The following is a 19,194-nucleotide window of genomic DNA, read 5'->3' as shown; positions in this document are numbered from 1 at the left end:
TATCCCAAAGGTGTTCTATCAGGTTGAGGTCAAGATTCTGTGCAGGCCAGTCATGTTCTTCCATTCTCAATTCCCTCGTCCATGTCTTTATGGAGCTTGCTTTGTGACTGGTTCCCATATATGTTGGAACAGGAATAGGCCACCCCCAAATTGTTAGGAGCATGAAATTATCCAAAAGGTACTGCTATGCTAAAGCATTAAGAGTTCCATTCAATGGAACCAACACCAACCCTGCACTCTCTTTGCACCCATCTATCTGCTGTTAGTTAAGCAGGGCAGTTCGAGGAAGACGGTACATTGCAGTCTGATAAAATTAGCATAAAACCACACAATGACATTGCTTATTAAACAACAAAACCAAGCAACTAGGTAGCATAGCATATAGAAAGTCACTTATATGACGAGGAATGGTTTACTTTGCATTTATCAGTTCTAATGAAACAGACAAACACACAAGACAATTCAACTGCTGTATATAGTAGGAGAAATAATTTATTCATACCCTGCCAAATTTTTAAGTCTGGTCACTTGTCAACCCTGTATTGCAGATTGACATACTGCAGTTTGCAACATACTGTAGAGTACAATGACTTTATATATTTCAATGAGTTATGTATAAGTAGTATAAGTAAGTAATTCTTAGAAATGTAATCTTTGTTTTGTTACGCTTATAGAGAAAATGCTCATTATACTGAACAGGCTGAAACACTAAAATTACAGTTCCTTAGCCAAATAGGCCCAATAACAGTGTGTTAAAACAGTAAAACTTGTTCAATGACATGACATACATAATAGGCATAAAAATAGGCATTTAAAAGTTAGAGATGATATAGCGAGGGGGAACTAATTATTTGAGTCTCTTCTGAGCAACAAAAGGCTATAAATTTTTATGGTAGATTCATTTCCATTGAGCAGTGGGAGACTTATTCTGACCTCAACCTCCATTCCCCCCTCTCCATCTCCATAGACAAAGAGCTGTCAAAGGACGTCAAGGACAAGGTTGTAGACCTGCACAAGGCTGGAAAGGGCTACAAAATCACCCAAAAAGCTTGGTAAGATGGTGACAACTGCTAGCGAGATTGTTTGGAAATGGAAAAAAAGAAAAGAAAATGACCTTGGACTTCGGAACTAGTCTCCTGCAGAAGGGCTAAAATCTGCGATGGGCACTGCTAGTACCATGTGGTTTTTACCAGTGGACAAGAGCGTTCCCTGTGCCTTTGGGTCAGGTGACTGTCATTTGCGCTTCTTTGCCTACTTCTTCCCACGAGAATCGATCATGCTTAAAGTATAATAATAAACCCACACTAAAGATCCCCAAGTAATTAAATACCACAGATGGCGGCAGGCATAAAATAGTGGCTTTTGGGCATGCGTAAGACTTTGACTACGTGCATTTCAGCGCGTGATATTCTTCGCACGGTTTTAAAATGGAACAAATGTGCAAATGTAAAATAATTTCATGTTAAGTTATATTACAACAATGAGATACAGCTAAATGGTGTCAGGCAGAGCAATCTTACGTTTAGCTAATGTAGAGCAATAACACAAGGAAGCCCACATAGAGGTGATGAAGCATATCTATTAATTAGCGTTATTTACGAAGATGCCTACCGTAACTAGGGTTCACATGGTGTTATGACTCAGGAGGTACTTTTTGAGGATAGCAACATGTCTGCTACCCCATCCACCATCAAACGTATCAAGAAAAAAACTTCCTTTCAGATTTCCAGAATAAAAGCATAGTAGTTCACCGAACTAAATATGACTTACCCAAAATATTCCGTTTTTATTCCCCATATTCAAGTTTCAGGGGTTGGAATAACTACACTGTGATGAGGCCTTTCTGAGTCTATATGAAAATAATAAATAATGAAATGCCGGCTTTTACTCTGAAAAGTGAAAGTGTGGACGCCACTGCTTAAGCTCAAGGAAGCATAGGTTATTACAATAACAGGCGAGTGGAAGACGCTTAGTGGCAGCGTGCAGGTATCTTTTCACTTTCAAAATTCATATCTTCAGAATCTTTAATCAAGCTCTATAGTACTTTTGCTATTGTAGTGAAACTGATAACCTGACAAAAAACGAACCAGCTTAACAGATGGCGGGCGTTAGCTTATGTGGAAAACCGATAATAAAGTTGCCTTTTTAGTAACCTGATAAGGTAGACCTAGTTGTAGGAAACCCCTAGCTACATTTTTCTTTAGATTTCGCTTGCTTAGATATAAGGTCATGTATATGTATCGATTCGCTAAATCGATGCATTTTCCCTTTGTAGCTTCCGGTCTATGTCCAGGCGTGACATATGTTTAGTCGTCACGCCAGTGCTATTTTTGCATTATTAAAAAACAAACGCTCAATCAATCAATCAGTCGAATAAATAAATTCTCACGTAATAGCTACACGCTTGTCGTTATAGGCACCGACTAGCTGTCATGTCATAAAATGTATGAACGTGTCTACCCTTATATTGCAATGATCTTTTTTTGTTTTTTAAAAGATGCTTAATGTTAGTATGTACGTAATAGTATACATGTGAAGATGTTCAGTAAGCCTTGCATTGTTTTTGACGTGTGGGAATAGCCCTGTTTCCATAGTTTCCTCCGTCTCCTGGGTTCTGATGTCAACAGAGCTTCCCCTTCTCACTCCTCCTCTGTTAAAGCCACCCTACTCTGTTATCTGTTAACAGATGATGAGTCACCAAGCAAGCAAAGCATCTCGGTTATTTTTCTTTCGCCATTAATAAGCATTCTCTGGGTTTCAAGTAGAGGAGAAAAGCAGTTGTTGTTGTTTGGATTTTGCCATAATGATGTTATCATCACATTTACGTTTTTGAGTATTTGAAAAGAAAAAATTGAAAAGACTGTTTCAAAGCACGTTTTGCTACAAGCCTCATTCAGATAGCATTTTTTACTATTTCTTAAGGACATGACTTTCAAATACTGTTCAGATACTGCTTTCTCTGAAAATCCCCGAAAGGCCTTCAGAAAGCATTTAGAACTATAGCTCTAGATAAATTGCAAGAGAGTCTGACACACACATAAACTTGCCTAAAGGTTTTCCTGATCCACTTGATCCACTTCCAGCATATTCTTTTGGCATGTTGAATTTTAAGGCAAATTTGAGTCAATATGTGCGTTTTGTCTCAATTAACAGTTATATTTTCATTTTCACATACTGTATTAACACAATAGACCTAAAATCACACAAAACAAAAAATCTCAGTAGGAAAAAGATTTTTTTTTACAATGAAAACAGAATTAAAATGCAGAAAATGTCTCAAGCTTTTTTTGTATAACTATCTATAAAATAATAATCATAATCATGCCACACAAATCATTTGTGCCACTCCAAAAATTAGTTCGTGTCCACAATAAGACAGACAATATCTATGTCGTCCCCTCAGCCTCCCTGGGAAAGTCTGTTCCAGGGTGCTGGAAAGTAGGGTGCATCTGTTTGTCGAATCTCGGATACAGGAGGAGCAATGTGGTTTTTATCCTGGTCGTGGAACACTGGACCAGGTTATTATCCTCTCACGGATACTTGAGGGTGCATGACAGTTGGCCTAACCAGTCTACATGTGTTTTGTGGATTTGGAGAATGCATTCAACTGTGTCCCTCGGAGTGTCCTGTGGAAGGTGCTCCAGGAGTATGGGGTGTTTGGCCCATTGCTATGGGCCATTCAATCCTTATACAACCGTTGCATAGCCGGCAGTAAGTTGCTGGCTATGCCAGGGGTTCCCTGGTTCCCTTTTTTCACCGATTCTGTTCACAGTTTTTATGGACAGAATTTCTAGCCTAGAGACGTAGCGGAAGGCTTTCACTTGGGTGGTCTCAGAATCTCATCTCAGCTTTTCGCGGAGGATGTGGTTCTTTTGGCTTTATTGGGTGATGGCGTCCAGCTCGCACTGGAATATTTCGCAACTCATTGTGAAGCGGTGGGAATGAGAATCAGCACCTCCAAAACTGAGTCCATGGTCCTTAGCTGGAAAAGGATGGAGGGCCCACTCCCGGTCAGAGGAGTATAAGTATCTCTGGGTTTTGTACACGAGTGATGGGAGAAGAGAGCGGGAGATCGACAGACGGATTGGTGCTGTGGCTGCAGTGATGTGAACCCGGTATCAGTCCGCTGTGGTGAAGAGAGAGCTGTGGGTAGTGACCGAAAGAACGAGATCGCGATCACAAGCGGCAAAAATGAGCTTCCTCAGAAGGGTTGCTGGCCTCTCCCTTAGAGAAAGGGTGAGAGGTTCAGCCATCTGGAAGGGTCTCAGAGTAAAGCTGCTGCTCCTCCACATGAAAAAGAGCCAGTTGAGGTGGTTTGGGCATCTGACAAAGATACCTCCTGAGGTGCCTCTTGGGTGAGGTGTTCTGGGCATGTCCCACCAGGAGGAGGCCCGGGGCAGACCCAGGACACGCTGGAGAGATTATATCTCGGCTGGTTTGGGAACGCCTTGGTGTTCCTTCAGACAAGCTGGAGGAGGTGGCTGCTTAGGCTGCTGCCCCCGCGACCAGGCCCTGGAAAAGCAAAAGAAGATGGATGGATGTTAGGGCTGCCACGATTAGTCGACTAGTCACGATTACGTCGACTATCAAAATCATCAATGACTAATTTAATAGTTGACGCGTCGTTTGAAGCTTTGTAAGATCCCAAAAGACGCAGGAATAAGTAGTAGTATTTAAGAGTGTAATAATGGACTGAAACAGAAGATGACAGCACTGCATGTACAAGGATGCCAGCTGCTGTTAAACCCAGAAGAAGAAGAAGCAGTGTCCGGTATCGTAGCTCGATACCGGACAACATAGCTCAAGTCTCGATAGAGCCCGTGAGAACACCGGACTCCCGGCAAATTGTTTTCAAGCCCACCGCCGTCTTTTGCTACTCAGGTTAAACATGATATATGAGTCACTTAGATAACTTAAAAATGTTATTGTTTGGTTTTTTTTTTCAGTATTTTATTTGTTCCTGAGTAAATCGATTTGGCTGAGATTAAAGTTATAGTTTTTACACAGCTGAATACACGTCAAGCAGACAACTAATTGTCAGAAGTGTGAGATGGTCGAGAATATACTCAGGTGTCCTTTTATATTTTAGATAGCAAGGCGCAGATGGCTGAGTTTATTAAACTCCACCGAAACAATCTGCAAATTTCATTAAAATTTAATAAACTATCATCTTGGCTTTTTTTTTAGTTAGCACATACCTTAACCTCTTAAGCCCCAAGGGGGTTTCTGAGCTTCCTGCTCGAAAATGTAATGCCCAAATCTAATTAATTATTTCTCTGCAATTACAAACTCTGTCCTTACAATCCTGGTATCAAAATAAAGCTAACACTTGTGAGATTTCATCAGCGGTGTAAATATTGAAGCAGATATTACTGTGTCACAGTTACTGAGACTGGAACACAGAAAAAGTAAGTATATTTTATCCTTGCCTAATTTTTTTTTTTTAATTTTTAGCATATAACCTAGGGCTGCTCGATTATGGCAAAAATGATAATCACGATTATTTTCACTGAAATTGAGATCTCGATTATTTGACGATATTTATTTAACCCTTTAAGACCTACCATAGAAACAAGTCCGCCAGAGCTTATACATATATTTTTTTACATGCTGTAGTGCCATTTTTGGGAGTATTTCAAGTTGCTATACATCAATGCAACTGTTATAGCCCATATTTTAATAATATGTATGCATTAAGTCCATAGTAATTACATTAATTGCAAAAAAGTGCAATAAACTACAAAAAAATTGAAAATCGTTTTTGTTTTTACATATATTTCTACTTGGAGAAATTTAAGAGGCTTATCCCTCAAAACTTTAAATACAAAAAAGTTGCAAAAAATAGTTTCCCACCACAGGAAATTTATTTTGAGTGTCTTCATAGTTTTATTTTGGAGATACAGCCAATTTTTATATACTGCAGGAAAAACAAAAAACAATCCTATGATGCAAATTTGCAAAGAAAACAGCAGGTGCATCAAAATAAACTATTTCCAGCAGTGCAATTCGAGTTCTAAGCATCCCAGAACTATTCAGAAAAGTCAAACATGACTTATAGAAAACACCAGTATAGGCTTTTAAGGCCTACAAGTAAAAAACTACATTTTCCGCGAAAATGACGTCACTTCCGGTTTCGGGCAGGAAATGGCGGACATGCGATAGTTCGCTGACGTCTTGTTTCACTGTGGGAAGTGTTACGAACAGCTGATCGGATCGGCAAAGCGTGTTTCTGGAATATTATGTTTTTGTTCCTGCAAGGCTTTTTATGCAGATTTTTGCAAAGCTTTATGTGGAAGGAAACCGTGACCGAGGACAAGCTGATGGCATAAGATGTAAGTACAACCCCCCCCCCCCCCCCCCCCCCCCCCCCCCCCCCCCCCCCCCCCCCCCCCATCCGGTTTCATATGCAAAACAAATTATTGCGCTAGCTTACGCGGTTCCGGTTCTACAGGGATTTAAAGGGTTAACAATAACAATGTATTGAATAATGACTTTAAAAAATAATATAAAATAGTGTGCAAATACTGATAACAGTGCAAATGTTTGCAATATAAAAATAAATGAAAAATGTAAACATCTATGTTTAGTGAACTTTGCAGTGTTGCTCTGTGGTGCAGCTACGACACCGTAGCAAAGTTTACACACTATGTCTACTTGATCCACGTCTGACTCCGCGAACCCATAATGTTTCCACACCACTGAAGTTTTTTTTTTTTACCTCTCTTTTCAACCAACGGCAGTCACTCTCCTCTCCAAATAACTTCTGCTTAGCTTTCCGAGCTTCCCTCGGGTCCTCTTAATTGTTGTGACCGTGTTCGAAATGCAGAGAGGTGCGCTCGATTTGCCACACGGAGCAGCGCGAGAGTAAAGCACGAGGGAGGGGCTAATAATCGGCTCAGTCATTTTTAATGATCGTTGAAAGCCCAGATCGTAATCGTGATTAAAATTCGATTAATTGAGCAGCCCTAATATAACCCTTTTAAAAATATGCCTCAGATCACATTTGGTTCCAGGATTTCAGTAACCAACATATAAACATCATCTGTGCAAAGATTTATGTTTCTAAAGTGAAACAGTGAAAAATTACAGCCCTGTCAATACATGAATATCCAGACGTTGTACAAAAATGTCCAATTTTGGCACACAATTGGACACCATGCCAGTTGAATTTTTTAGGTATTAAAGAGCAGAAATTAATAAATTTTATTAACAGGCCTAAAAATGCTTTTTTTAAAATATATTTTTGAAGAATTAACCACACATTTACATGGTAATGGCCCTTTTCTGCAGTGCGCATGAAGCGTTTAATTGGTCTCTGGCCCTTTAAACTCCGAGGGGCTGTAACTTTGGTTTCTTTTGGTCAATTTGCATGATTGACACCTCTTTTTAATCGTTTTAGCCAATAGAATCAAAGTAACGATGCCACGTTCACGTCACTTCAATCAATCAGACGTTGTCTGTGAAGGTTCTCAGTCATCCAGGTCATTGTAGTTAAAGGAGCTTGCAAAGCTCCTTTTCTTTGCTCCTTTTCTTTGCAAGCTCCTTTGACCAATCAGACGTTGAATGCCAAAATCCCATGTGGGCCCAAATTTACTGCATGTGGCTGTCTGTCCAGTCACGTGTCTGTAGGTGGGTCTAAAATGGAGGTTGTTGACTGAAAACGGCTCTGATGCAGCTAGGTAGGCAGTGGTAACTACTGATAATCACGGCTACAGGCTACCGGCTACTGGAAATTAACAGAGGAAATTGGGACCGTAAGCCAATCTCTGTCTTAGCGCATTTGTGTCGCTATGTGTTTTTGTGGTCTTCTTTTGCGGCTCATTCAGTGAATTTTGGTCTGATCGTGGTGAAACTTGGTGTGTGGAGTCAGTGATAGCTCTGGAGGCTAACCAGCCTATCTTTAGCCGGTTACATGAAGTCTGGAGAATTTCCGGTTTGATTTTGTTTGTTTGGCGGTCTTCTGCACATTTACGTAACTGCTCTTTTAATCATGGCTTGTTTTCCATGTGTTTGGTGGTTGTAGAAATTGGTTATATGACATTTTAGCTGAGATTCAGAGGTTTCTGTGGATACCACACATGTCTGGACTTATATTTCTCACCCCGTGTTATAACCGATTAAATGTGATCTCCTCCTTTTTGCCCCCGGTACCGGGGGCGTGGGGCTTAAAGCTGTAAACTAATAATAGTTATATAAGAGCAGATGCATGCTGGTGTAATAAGCTGTACGTTGTACATCCAATGGATGTTGAAAAGGCTCTGGAGGTCCCTGTATTAAGCACGTAAACCTGTGACACAAAAATCACCAAACTCGGACCACCACAGACTGTTTTCCATCGTGGTGATGAATAAAATGCTGGGCTGGCATGTAAAAGGGCATTTATTCCCTTCAAGGACCTGAAGCTCCATAAAGCACCCCTCCATTAGCCAAACCCATCTGTTCTCCAATTGGATTGTTAAATTTGTGATTGATATGACATTGGCCAATCAGATGAAATGAAGAAAAATAGGGTCAAAATTCGTACTTGTAACTTGAAACTTGAGTGCAGAGTTTCACACGTATTTTTTGGCTAACTCCACACACAAATTCTTTTTACACATACAAATCTTTTTTATGCACACACAAATTCTTTTTACACATACACATCTTTATTAAGCACACACAAATTCTTTTTACAAATACACATCTTTATTACACACGCACAAATTCTTTTTACACACAAATCTTTTTTACACACACACAAATTCTTTTTACACACAAATCTTTTTTACACACACACAAATTCTTTTTACACATACAAAACTTTTTTACACACACACAAATTATCTTTACACATACAAATCCTGATTTACAAGTACAAAATATTTATGACCACAATTTGAGCCCATAGTTTTAAGTCTGCACTTCTGACTTGATGAGAGTGGGTCTTGTGCTATGTCATCTAAAATCTGTCATTTTATTTGGACACATGGCATGCCCATCAACTCTTTTGGGTTAAATATTCAAAGAGGTCTTGAAAATGGAACAATATAGCAATTTGGTTACAGTTGCAGGATTCATTTTAGCAGTCAAAATGCCAATCGCCTGATCCCTGCTTGTCTGTGGCAGTCAAGGCATTAGGGATAGGGTTTGGACTCAGGGGTTAGGGCTTTATATTGGACTATTGATCACACCATATCGACATAACTTTGCCCTGCTAGTCTGCTCACCTGAAATGAACTACTTTTTCATTGCTGTTAATTGTTTTGCTGCATTTGTTGTATGTATGAATAATACTAATAAATTAGTACTTGTGTTGGACCAATGAGACTATGAGTTAAGCAAGACATTTTGAGGAAGTCAGTGCATTTCAGACTGATGACATTAAAATACCACAATGACACAGAACATACGGGGGCGTGGGGGAGCATTTTAGTTTATCACTTTTGTGGTGATGATTGCATTATTTAGCTTGGAACTTTTGTTAGAGCTCATCAAACAACGTGAGGCAGCACACCCTCATGTTACAAAATCAACCATTATGTCCACAAGACCGTTAGATGTCATATGTGACTTAGAGTGGGTTTAAAAAATCGATTTCCCCGATTCAAATTGATTTTAGTTCTTAAATAATGCAATATCGATTCAATAAATCCTGAATTGATTAAATGAACAAAAATATAAGAAATATAAAAAAAACACCCAGCACGCCCCTGCGGGCGGTTTATCCTTCAAGCTCGGGTCCTCTACCAGAGGCCTGGGAGTTTGAGGGTCCTGCGCAGTATCTTAGCTGTTCCCAGGACTGCGCTCTTCTGGACAGAGATCTCCGATGTTATTCCCGGGATCTGCTGGAGCCACTCGCCTAGCTTGGGAGTCACCGCACCTAGTGCTCCGATTACCACGGGGACCATGATGGTTCCTCGTCTCCCTCCTCTTTCTTGGGTTTCTGCTGCCTGAGGTATTCACTGAGCACTCGGTCAGTTGGGGCCATCTTCCCAATGTATTCTTGGATGTTCCTTGTCTCATCCTGGACTGTGGTGCTGACACTCACCAGTCCCCGGCCCCCTTCCTTCCGCTTAGCGTACAGCCTCAGGGTGCTGGACTTGGGGTGAAACCCGAGAAGAAACAATAGACGTTCGTCTTTTATATATGCTATATATATATATATATATATATATACACACACACACACACGTACACCTGGGAAACGAAAGCTGCTCACTCACAGCAGCGCCATTGATGGTAATGGGGACATTTGCTTCTCTACACCTTCAGAAGTCCACTATCATCTCTTTTGTCTTTGTGACGTTAAGGATGAGATGATTCTTTTCGCACCTTGTAAGCTGCCTCATCACCTTTGGTGATAAGACCCATCACTGTTGTGTTGTCCACAAAACCTGAAACAATGAAATTGGAGTTGTTAGTGGCCGTGCAGTTGTGGTGTAGCGTGAGTACAGGAGAGGGCCCAGTACACACCCCTGTGGAGCACCAGTTTTCATTATGACTGGGGATAAGGTGATGCTGCCCAGTCTGACCACCTGGTGTCTGTCAGACAGGAAGTTAAGGATCCAGCTGCAGAGAGAGCTGCTCAATCCTAGATCCTGCAGTTTCATGTCCACCCTTTAGGGAACAATGGTATCCTTACTGGATAATAATTAACACACTCTATGAATGGAAAGAGTTGTAGATGTTGTAGTTGTAGATGAATCTGAAACCAATTTGGGCCAGCTGAAAAATTCTGTGATAATTCCATTATGATTTAAATTCTAAGACTAGTATAGAAAGTGAATTCCCATCAATTTCCATCTCTACATCTATTCAAAAACAACCTTGACCTTTTCAGTAACGTGAAATTTTGTGGTTTCTGTAATATCATGATATTTTATCTCGCATTAAACTTTACTCCCCTAAGCTTTAATATTATATCAAACTCACCAGGTAGATGTGTCAATTAAACAGTGTTTACTGTCTAATGGACACGTTTTGTTAACAAAATAATTATATATTGCTGCCTTATTGGGTTCTATATCTGTCACTTTTGCATTTAGCATGTTTTTGTTTTTTGTTTTTGTTCTCCAGGTTTCTGCTCCAGGATTTTTGTTTGACAGTGACAGCATCTATTTTTACATTTTCAGCATAGAGACATTACACTGATAATCACTGGAATGATGGGAGTTCCTGCATCCTGTGTGGTGGTGCTAACATTCATTCTTTACAGCCACAGTTTGAAAATACAAAGTACTCTGCATGTGTCTAAAAGGTAAAAATATACACATATTGTTTTATTTTTTGTCTAGCTACAGCCTTACTAGGCTGTTAAAGCAACTTTAATTATAAAAACACAAAAATGTATGGATTGGTATATGATATGGTATGCTGGTTCTTGTTTTGATGTGTTTTTGGTGTAATTGAACATGTTATTAATAATTGATTTTGTCTGTATTACTGAAGTTCTCAGGAAAATGTTCTGAATCCCAGTAAATGTGTGTCCAGGACTAATCAGCAGCAGATAATAGCAAATCCATACAACTTCTCTGTGGATCTTCGCATGCCTGGTGTTATCCCAACTGGGGTAAGTGTGTTTCCACTCAATGTTGGTGTGTGTCTATCAGTAGGGATGTGCAATATGACCAAAATCACATATCCCGATATAAAACATCCATCGTCCCGATAACGATATAAATCACAAAAATATAAAATTTTCTGTATATTCTGTGAATCTCGGGCAGCTCGACTTGCGTGAAGTGTTTCCAGCTGGGCGTCTTGTACCTGGAGTCTAATGTTTTAACCGATACATGAAACTATACCTTCTCAAACATAAGTTGTAATGGCCGCCGTTTTCTTTGTGAGTATTTATTACACGGCGTGCTGCAGGGAAAAGCCTGTTCTAACATTTGACTCTAAGGTTTATTTTTTAGCACCTGGCGGCTCTTTTTTGCGTCTCATCTGTAAACACTCTTCATACTCTTTCACGTGATTCAGTTTATTTTGAAAAGTCTCAACAGGATCTTGAGCTTTATTGTGAAAGGTTTATGTGGAAAATAAACAAGCGGACATGCGGTGGTTTTACGGTCGTTGTTGCTAACTTGTTGTGCTTGTCCGTCCATAGTGTGGTTATATTAAATATAAGAGAAAGAAAGAACTTTAAGAAATTAATATAGCCACTACAGTGACCATCAAAACGATGAAAAAATATTGCCGTGAACTGTTTATTTTGCGACACCATGAAGCAAACGATAGCGTAAAATGAAACGATAGATGTTTTTATATCGTCATCCAATATATATCGTTATATCGAACAGCCCTATCTATCAGTTGTTTGTTTCAGAAGTTTATGCGCACTTATCAAGGGTATGAATGCCATGGTAATTTGGGGCTTATAATTAGTTGTTTGACCTGTTCTTTTAAATAAAGTAGAATGATTGTATAGCTTATATAGTTAATGACTTTAAAATAAAAGAATTTAGTGCACAAGTTTAATTTTTAAAACATGATTTTTCTTTGTCCACACATTTAATACATGCAGGCTCAAATATATTTATATATACGCCCAGTAATATTCAGTGTCCTTAAACAAGTTGTAGGTTAACCAAATGCTTTTGGTAGCCATTAACAAGTTTCTGGCACAACTCTGGATGGATACATGATCACCTTTCTGCTTTTGTGACCTTTGCCAGCACCATCTTACCCTTCCGACCATACACAAACATCACACGAGGAAGACAGGTCAGAGAGGTATAACAATGGAAAATGCACAACATGAGGAAAGATGAGGATGAAAAAGAACTCCCCCCAGACTGAGCTCCAACAGGGAGATCAGTTTGAGAACAGAAAAAAAACGTCTCAGCACTAGGGCTGCCACAAACAATTATTTCGATAGTCGACTAGTCACCAATTATTTTTGCGATTAGTCAGCTTGAAGTGTTTAAGGTATGTGCTAACTAAAAATAAAGACAAGATGATAGTTTATTAAATTTTAATGAAATTTGCGGGTTGTTTCAGTGAAGTTCAATAAACTCAGCCGTCTGCTCCTTGCTACACAGTAAAAAACAGAGTGTCAATTTTACACTTACAGAGTTGATTTTAACTCTGCTTCAGATAACATTTGGTCCCACTCAAAATTAGAGTAAAATTTACTCTATGGCCAGTGTTAACTTTTTAGTGTTAATTCTACTCAGTTTAGTGTCAAAATTAACAACAAAATGTGTAAAAATATTTAACACTGAGGGTTATTCACACTGTTTAGAGTAATATGATTTCACTTTATAGAGTTATTTTTAGTCCAAGTTCACTCTAGTGTGTAATAGTATTTCATTTTCATTATTTTTTCATATTTATCATATGATGCTATATTTCTAAATGGCTGTGATCTATCCTATATTATGAAAATAACTACAAACATACAGGTTACAGTAACAGCATTTATTAGCATAACAAACTCTTACAAATGACAGTAGCTATTATGCTCACCAGAGAAAGCAATATGGGACCACAAAGAGAGCGTTGTCATTCACTCCATACGACAATTGTATGTCAAAAGGCCTGGGATAATGCAGGCTGTCAACATGAAAGACAACTAAATCTTGCTTTGTCCTGGTCAACTCATAAGCGTGGAAATGTTCTTGAAAGGCTACTGTACATAATGGCAAAGTGAGAAGTACCAGTTTCTCATGTATTATCAGAACTGACTCAATCTGGTAAAACACAGGCATTTCAGACACTACTTTGCCACAAATAACCAAATGTGGGCGGTAAACAATACCATTCTGTTTAGCCCAGTTCACTTTCATAACTTGAACTCTATTTGGCAGTTGCATTGCTATTGCAATTCCAGAACCTCCTTTTACCATATCTAAAGACACCATTTTTCCTGGACCAATGTCTAACCGACTAAAGGTTGTTGAAGATTGCCAAATGTATGCCATATAATCCTGGTGTTTTTTGGCCAGCGTTTTGGTGATATTTTTGAATGATTTGAGCTGTTTCTTGAAAAAATTGTGCTTACCTTCATAGCACATGCACCAACTATGAAGTACAAGCCCTATTTTTTTGGATGCAGCGAGGATAATGGATAAGAAAATGGTGCTTTGGTAAAAGTTTTTTCTGGGGATACAACATCTTGAACAGTGTTCCACAATCAAATGTTTTAAATATACACACATACCTTGAGATAACATAGTTAACATTGTATTTTCTCCTATCTGTAGTAATAAAAGTAGTAGGTCCCAATGTTGGTCAGTAGAGGTTACCAAATCTCCAAACATGAGGGGAACATTCCTCAGTAAGCATCATGTCTGAATAGCATTCAGTCCCAGATCATTAGACTCTCCACCTAAATTCACAGCTACTGGCCTATTGTTTTTCTCCATGAATCCATAATCAAAACTTTGTATTCTCAAATTCAGTTCTCCCAATGTAAGATGTTGTTCTTTTAAATACAAAAACAATAACTTCAGTTCGTACTGGGCCACTCCTTCCAAAACATCATGCATCACATCAACTGAGAAGTTCTCAGTTGTGTGAAAATATGTAGCCACTTCTTGTTCTTCGATAAGCCAGGTCCGAGACAGCTCCAATCAACCAGAACTCTGTTATTATAGTTCCGAATTGGTAGATCTCATTCAATGTCCTCCATCGAGAGTGTCACAAGACACACGACGCAACCGACCATCGGGTATCCGGCAGCAAACGTCTCTGCAGGACAATTAGGCTCTCCCAAGCCTAGGAGTTGTCAGTTCCATTAAGGGACCAGTTGAGCAAATCCATAATTCTTCTTTAGGTTTTTAGAGAGTCTGGAAGACTCTCTTAGGGATAGAGAATACGCGAGACTATACAAAAGACATGAGATGCCAAGCGTGAAAGATAAGGGAGAGGGAGAAGGAGAAAGTGCGACTGCCTTCATCAAGAGCCAAGAGAGAAATTTTGCCCCAGAGACAACAGATGTATCCCCTAATGGGATACATCACTAAAGGTGGTTGAGAATAATGGGGCTAAGGTCCTGAAGGGCTTCCAGACAGGCAGATCTGGTTGGCCACCAACCAGACACAGTGTTGGTTGACAAGGAATAGAAGACCACAGTTGTGATACATGTGGTAGTCCCAAGGGACAGCAACATCAGCCAGAAGGAACACAAGAAAATAGAGAAGTGCCAGGGTTGAGTGAATAACTGAAGCAGATCTGGAAGGTAAAATCCACAGTGTTCCTTAATAATAGAAGAATTGAGGGCTCTAACCCCGAAACTGGAAGATTGGCTCAAGCAGATTTCAGGCACAACAAAGGTCATTATAAAGAATTACACAATTAGTACTGTGCCAAAGCCTCAAACTTTCAGGCATCTGGTAGAGCACCCATGCTTGAGAAACATATCACCCCCCCTCAGAGTGAAAGGGTTTGATTTATTTATTTATTTTTAAAATACTGATTAAGGCATACTAGATGATATATAGCCACCTGCGATGCATCTACTGAGCTGACAATGTGGCCAGACTAAAAGTAGTCACCCAACCAAGAGCACAACTGCCCCAACTCACTCACAATGTCTCATCAGAGGAGACGTATACAAATGTAAACACTGCGCTATGCACCATCCCTATTAACAGTATCACTGAAACCAGTGAGTGCATATATACCACTGCGACAATAATCCTTGAAATACTTATTACGTATAAGATCTATAATGCATTTAAAGGAAGACACCTTTGAAGAAGAAGGCTTAGAATTAAAATAGAATGGAATAGAATAGCTTCTCCGCGAATTGGTACCTGCTGGTGCTGGAGGGGTTTGTGTGTCCCAGGGATCCCACGGGCTATGTTGTCTGGAGGCCTTTGCCGCTTGGTAGGGTCTCCCATGGCAAATTGGTTCTGGGTGAGGGACCAGACAAAGAGGGATTTAGAAGAGTAGAACATCAAGGAACAGTTCACTCTGCCCCGGATAGGGTGCCCCACCCTGGAGCCAGGCCTCATCTCATACGCAATGCCAGCCCATCCTTATTTAGGCAATCTCAAAGAAGTTCCTCCAGATGTAATGGTCTTCTGGCATGGCCTTTGGTCTATAGTTTACCTCACAGATTTTCACTGGGATTGATTTGAATTCAGTTAAATTCAACTCAATTTTATTTACACAGTTGGTCAGCGTTTTAGAACACCCCAATTTTTCCAGTTATTTACTACAATTCAAGTTGTTCTAGTCCAATAAATAGTTTAAAATGATACAAAGGTTAACTGCCACAGGTAAAAAAAACAACAACAAAAAAACAACAAGAACAACAAAAAAAACCCAACAACCCAAAAGGTAAGGTTACCCAAAAACTTTTTCACGGAACTCAAAATGGGTTAACAATTTAAAGCTGTTCTGCAACAATGGAGGTTGATCAAGCCTTGAAAGGCTTCGCCCCAAGTCCAGCACCCTGAGACTGCACACTAAGTGGAAAGGAGGCCAAGGACTAGTGAGTGTCAGAGCCATTATCACTATCCAGGGTGAAAAAACAAAATGCATGAGTACATCTGGAAGATGGCTGCAACTCATCGTGTGCTTAGTAAATGCCCTGGGCAACAGAAACCTGAGGAAGAACAGAAACTGCCCTGCACAGCATGCACTACCAATAGACAGGAAAGGTGGCTGATATAGAAAATTCTTACCAATGGTTGGAGAAGGTTGGACTGAAAGATGGCTCAGACGCATGACTCATGGCAGCAATGGGAACAAGCTCTAAGCACAAGATCTATAGAGACAGGATCCCCAGATGCAGGGTCAAAGATGACCCTGAAACAATCTGGCATATAAATATAGGGTGCAAGATTGTTTCAGACAGGGCATACAGGAACATCTGTGCTGAGTATGGCTGTGTAAAGGTGGTGAGAATGACAAAAGTAAGATCTTGTGAGACCAGATGCAGATGGAGAAACTAGTAGTTGACTAACCAACCAGACATAGCAGTGGTGGATAAGCAGAGGAAAAAGGCCGTAGTGATAGATACAAAGTGATAGCAACTAGGGCTGGGCCATATTATACTGTTCACAGTAATACCAGTACAATGTTAGGCAACGATAAGAAAATGAAGTATCGCAATGGAATATGGATAAAACGTGCATGCACAGTGCCTTTCTTTCCATACGCACATGGCCGAAAAAGAATAGCGGCAGCGGAGAATGAGAAGGGAGAAAGCGCATTGTTGAGTGAAACGGATGAGCCAGAATGGCTTTGTAAAAATGGTGCCACTTCAGTGGTGTAGAACTGGTTTGGTGTTTGTCCGTCAGATACCCACCAAAGCACTTTTTTTTTTTTTTTTTTTGGTAGAACATGCAAGCGGGCCGTCGTTATTGCCGTATTTGTTGGACTAAGGCGTTCGTAAATCTGGGAGTAATCTGGGTCCTAAACAGTGTTGCCAACTTAGCGACTTTGTCGCTATATTTAGCAAGTTTTCAGACCCCTTAGACCCGAAAGAGCTAAAAAAAGACGTGAAAGTGCGTATCGCTTTTACTGTCAACAAGCAGCGGGTGCTGCAACGCAGTCAGTTCTTCTTTTACTCTTTTACTCTTATGCTGTTTTGTGGATCACAAGGTTTAAAACTACTTATAAACACACACACACACAAAGTAACTCCACCAGAGTGCCTATTTCAGGTCACTTTTGCCGGTCCAAGCCCGGGTAAAGGAGCAGGGTTGGAATTGTGACATTAAAAAAAAAGAAAATTGCTAAAAGAAATTTAATTTGTAGTTCTAAATAAACTCTAAATGCATTTAGAACGTTTTTTACTCACTTTGTGTCTCTTCCACGATGTTATTTCTCTCTCCAACAACATAGGTTACAATTAGATTAGCATGACCAATTATGCAAATTAGGTGATGACGTCATTTAGCGACTTCTAGCGACTTTTAGGACAACCAATAGCGATTTTCCTTACTGAGGAGTTGGCAACACTGGTCCTAAACTCCATCCCTTTCAAGTCCCAAAGTCAAACAAACACTTCAGCATCACTGAGAGTTAAAAACTGTCTAAATTCTTTCATCTTTAATAAAACGATCAGCATTGCTGCTTTGCCAGGTGTAACTATGAAGTTTAACATCCAGGCATCCATGAAAACAGAATTTATTACATTTAACGGAGTTAGAAGTTAGCGGAAGTTAGCTCGCTACCTAAGCATGATATAGCATGTTCTGACTGAGAGATTGCTGAAAAAATTCAAATGTACAGCTCTGCTATCACTTCCAACATAAATGAAGACAGAAAACTAAACAGCAGTGACGTTTGTAAGGTTACTGAAGTTGGGCTAGGTGGTATATAATGATGTGCTGCGTGATCGCTAGCGACACAGCTATGTTAGCATAACATAAACAGTGAAGCTAGAGGATGAACGCTAACGCTTTTCCACTCGATAAAAGTTAACATGAAGGTTCCTGATGGTTAGAGACAAATGCAATCGCATGGCAGGATGCTGTAAACGGACCAAACTTCAGTTAGGAGAACAACTGAGATAATCCATCCACAATACAAGGTTAGTCATTAATATACTGCAACAACATGGGAATAGAGCAGCTGTGATAGAATACAGCATTAATGAATCAAAGGTACAGAAGTGGAGGAAACAAGAAGAATGAGTTGAATGAAGTTTGATTTATCTGACTGCTTTGTTTCGCTTAATGTGTCTTTTAATCCCGTGCACCTTATAGTCCGAAAAATACATATTTGATTTTTTTATTTGGCACACTGCAGTTTAATGTTGCAAAGCACCTCTTTTTAACTTCAGTGGATATTATACATGGTTATGCTCAGGATATGTCAGCCCATTTCTACTGGAAATGCCTTTTGGTTAAACTTTCAGCAAGGAATTTGCATTTGCACTGTTACATTTCTATATAGCTTTAATGCATCTAAAAAACGGCTGCTTGTTTAAGTGAAAATAAACGGATGGCATTTTTTTTTGTTGTGGAGTTGTATTTTGTCTCACATCAATTATATCGTCAGTTATATCGTTATCGCAAATTTTCAAAAATATATCGTGATAAATATTTTTGGCCATATCGCCCTGCTCTAATAGCAACTAGGGCTGGGCGATATGACCCAAAATTCATATCTCGATATTTTTTACCTGGACGGCGATATAAGATATATATCTCGATTTATTTTTTTTTAAGCCATAAAGTAAGAACAAAAAGAGAGTTCTTAGTCAAAGCTGTGTCCCAGATGTCACACAGGCACTTTTATTAACATAGAGCA

At 39.6% G+C, this 19,194-nt stretch overlaps 1 protein-coding gene across 6 annotated transcripts in view; it reads left to right on the top strand.

Annotated features, from left to right (window-relative positions):
• The first annotated feature begins 1,882 nt into the window (after positions 1-1,882).
• The window catches only part of pam (peptidylglycine alpha-amidating monooxygenase), a 44,938-nt gene continuing 27,626 nt past the window's right edge, over positions 1,883-19,194 (top strand). For 3 of the 6 annotated variants that reach the window (XR_006055457.1, XM_014340331.2, XM_014340328.2), the window contains exons 1-3: positions 1,885-1,986; positions 11,059-11,239; positions 11,431-11,551. Coding sequence is in view for 5 of the 6 variants with exons in the window: in XM_014340331.2 (XP_014195817.1) it covers positions 11,145-11,239; positions 11,431-11,551 (216 nt within the window). In the remaining variant the exon portion in view is untranslated. Of the gene's footprint in view, positions 1,987-10,050; positions 11,240-11,430; positions 11,552-19,194 lie in introns of those variants that run through there. The other 3 variants (XM_014340329.2, XM_014340330.2, XM_042228836.1) reach the window with 3 other exon arrangements.

This window comes from Haplochromis burtoni, unplaced genomic scaffold (genome assembly GCF_018398535.1).
Source record: "Haplochromis burtoni strain Fernald_Lab_line unplaced genomic scaffold, NCSU_Asbu1 Contig_356, whole genome shotgun sequence".
NCBI lineage: Eukaryota > Metazoa > Chordata > Actinopteri > Cichliformes > Cichlidae > Haplochromis > Haplochromis burtoni.
This window is presented reverse-complemented; position numbering and strand designations above follow the sequence as displayed.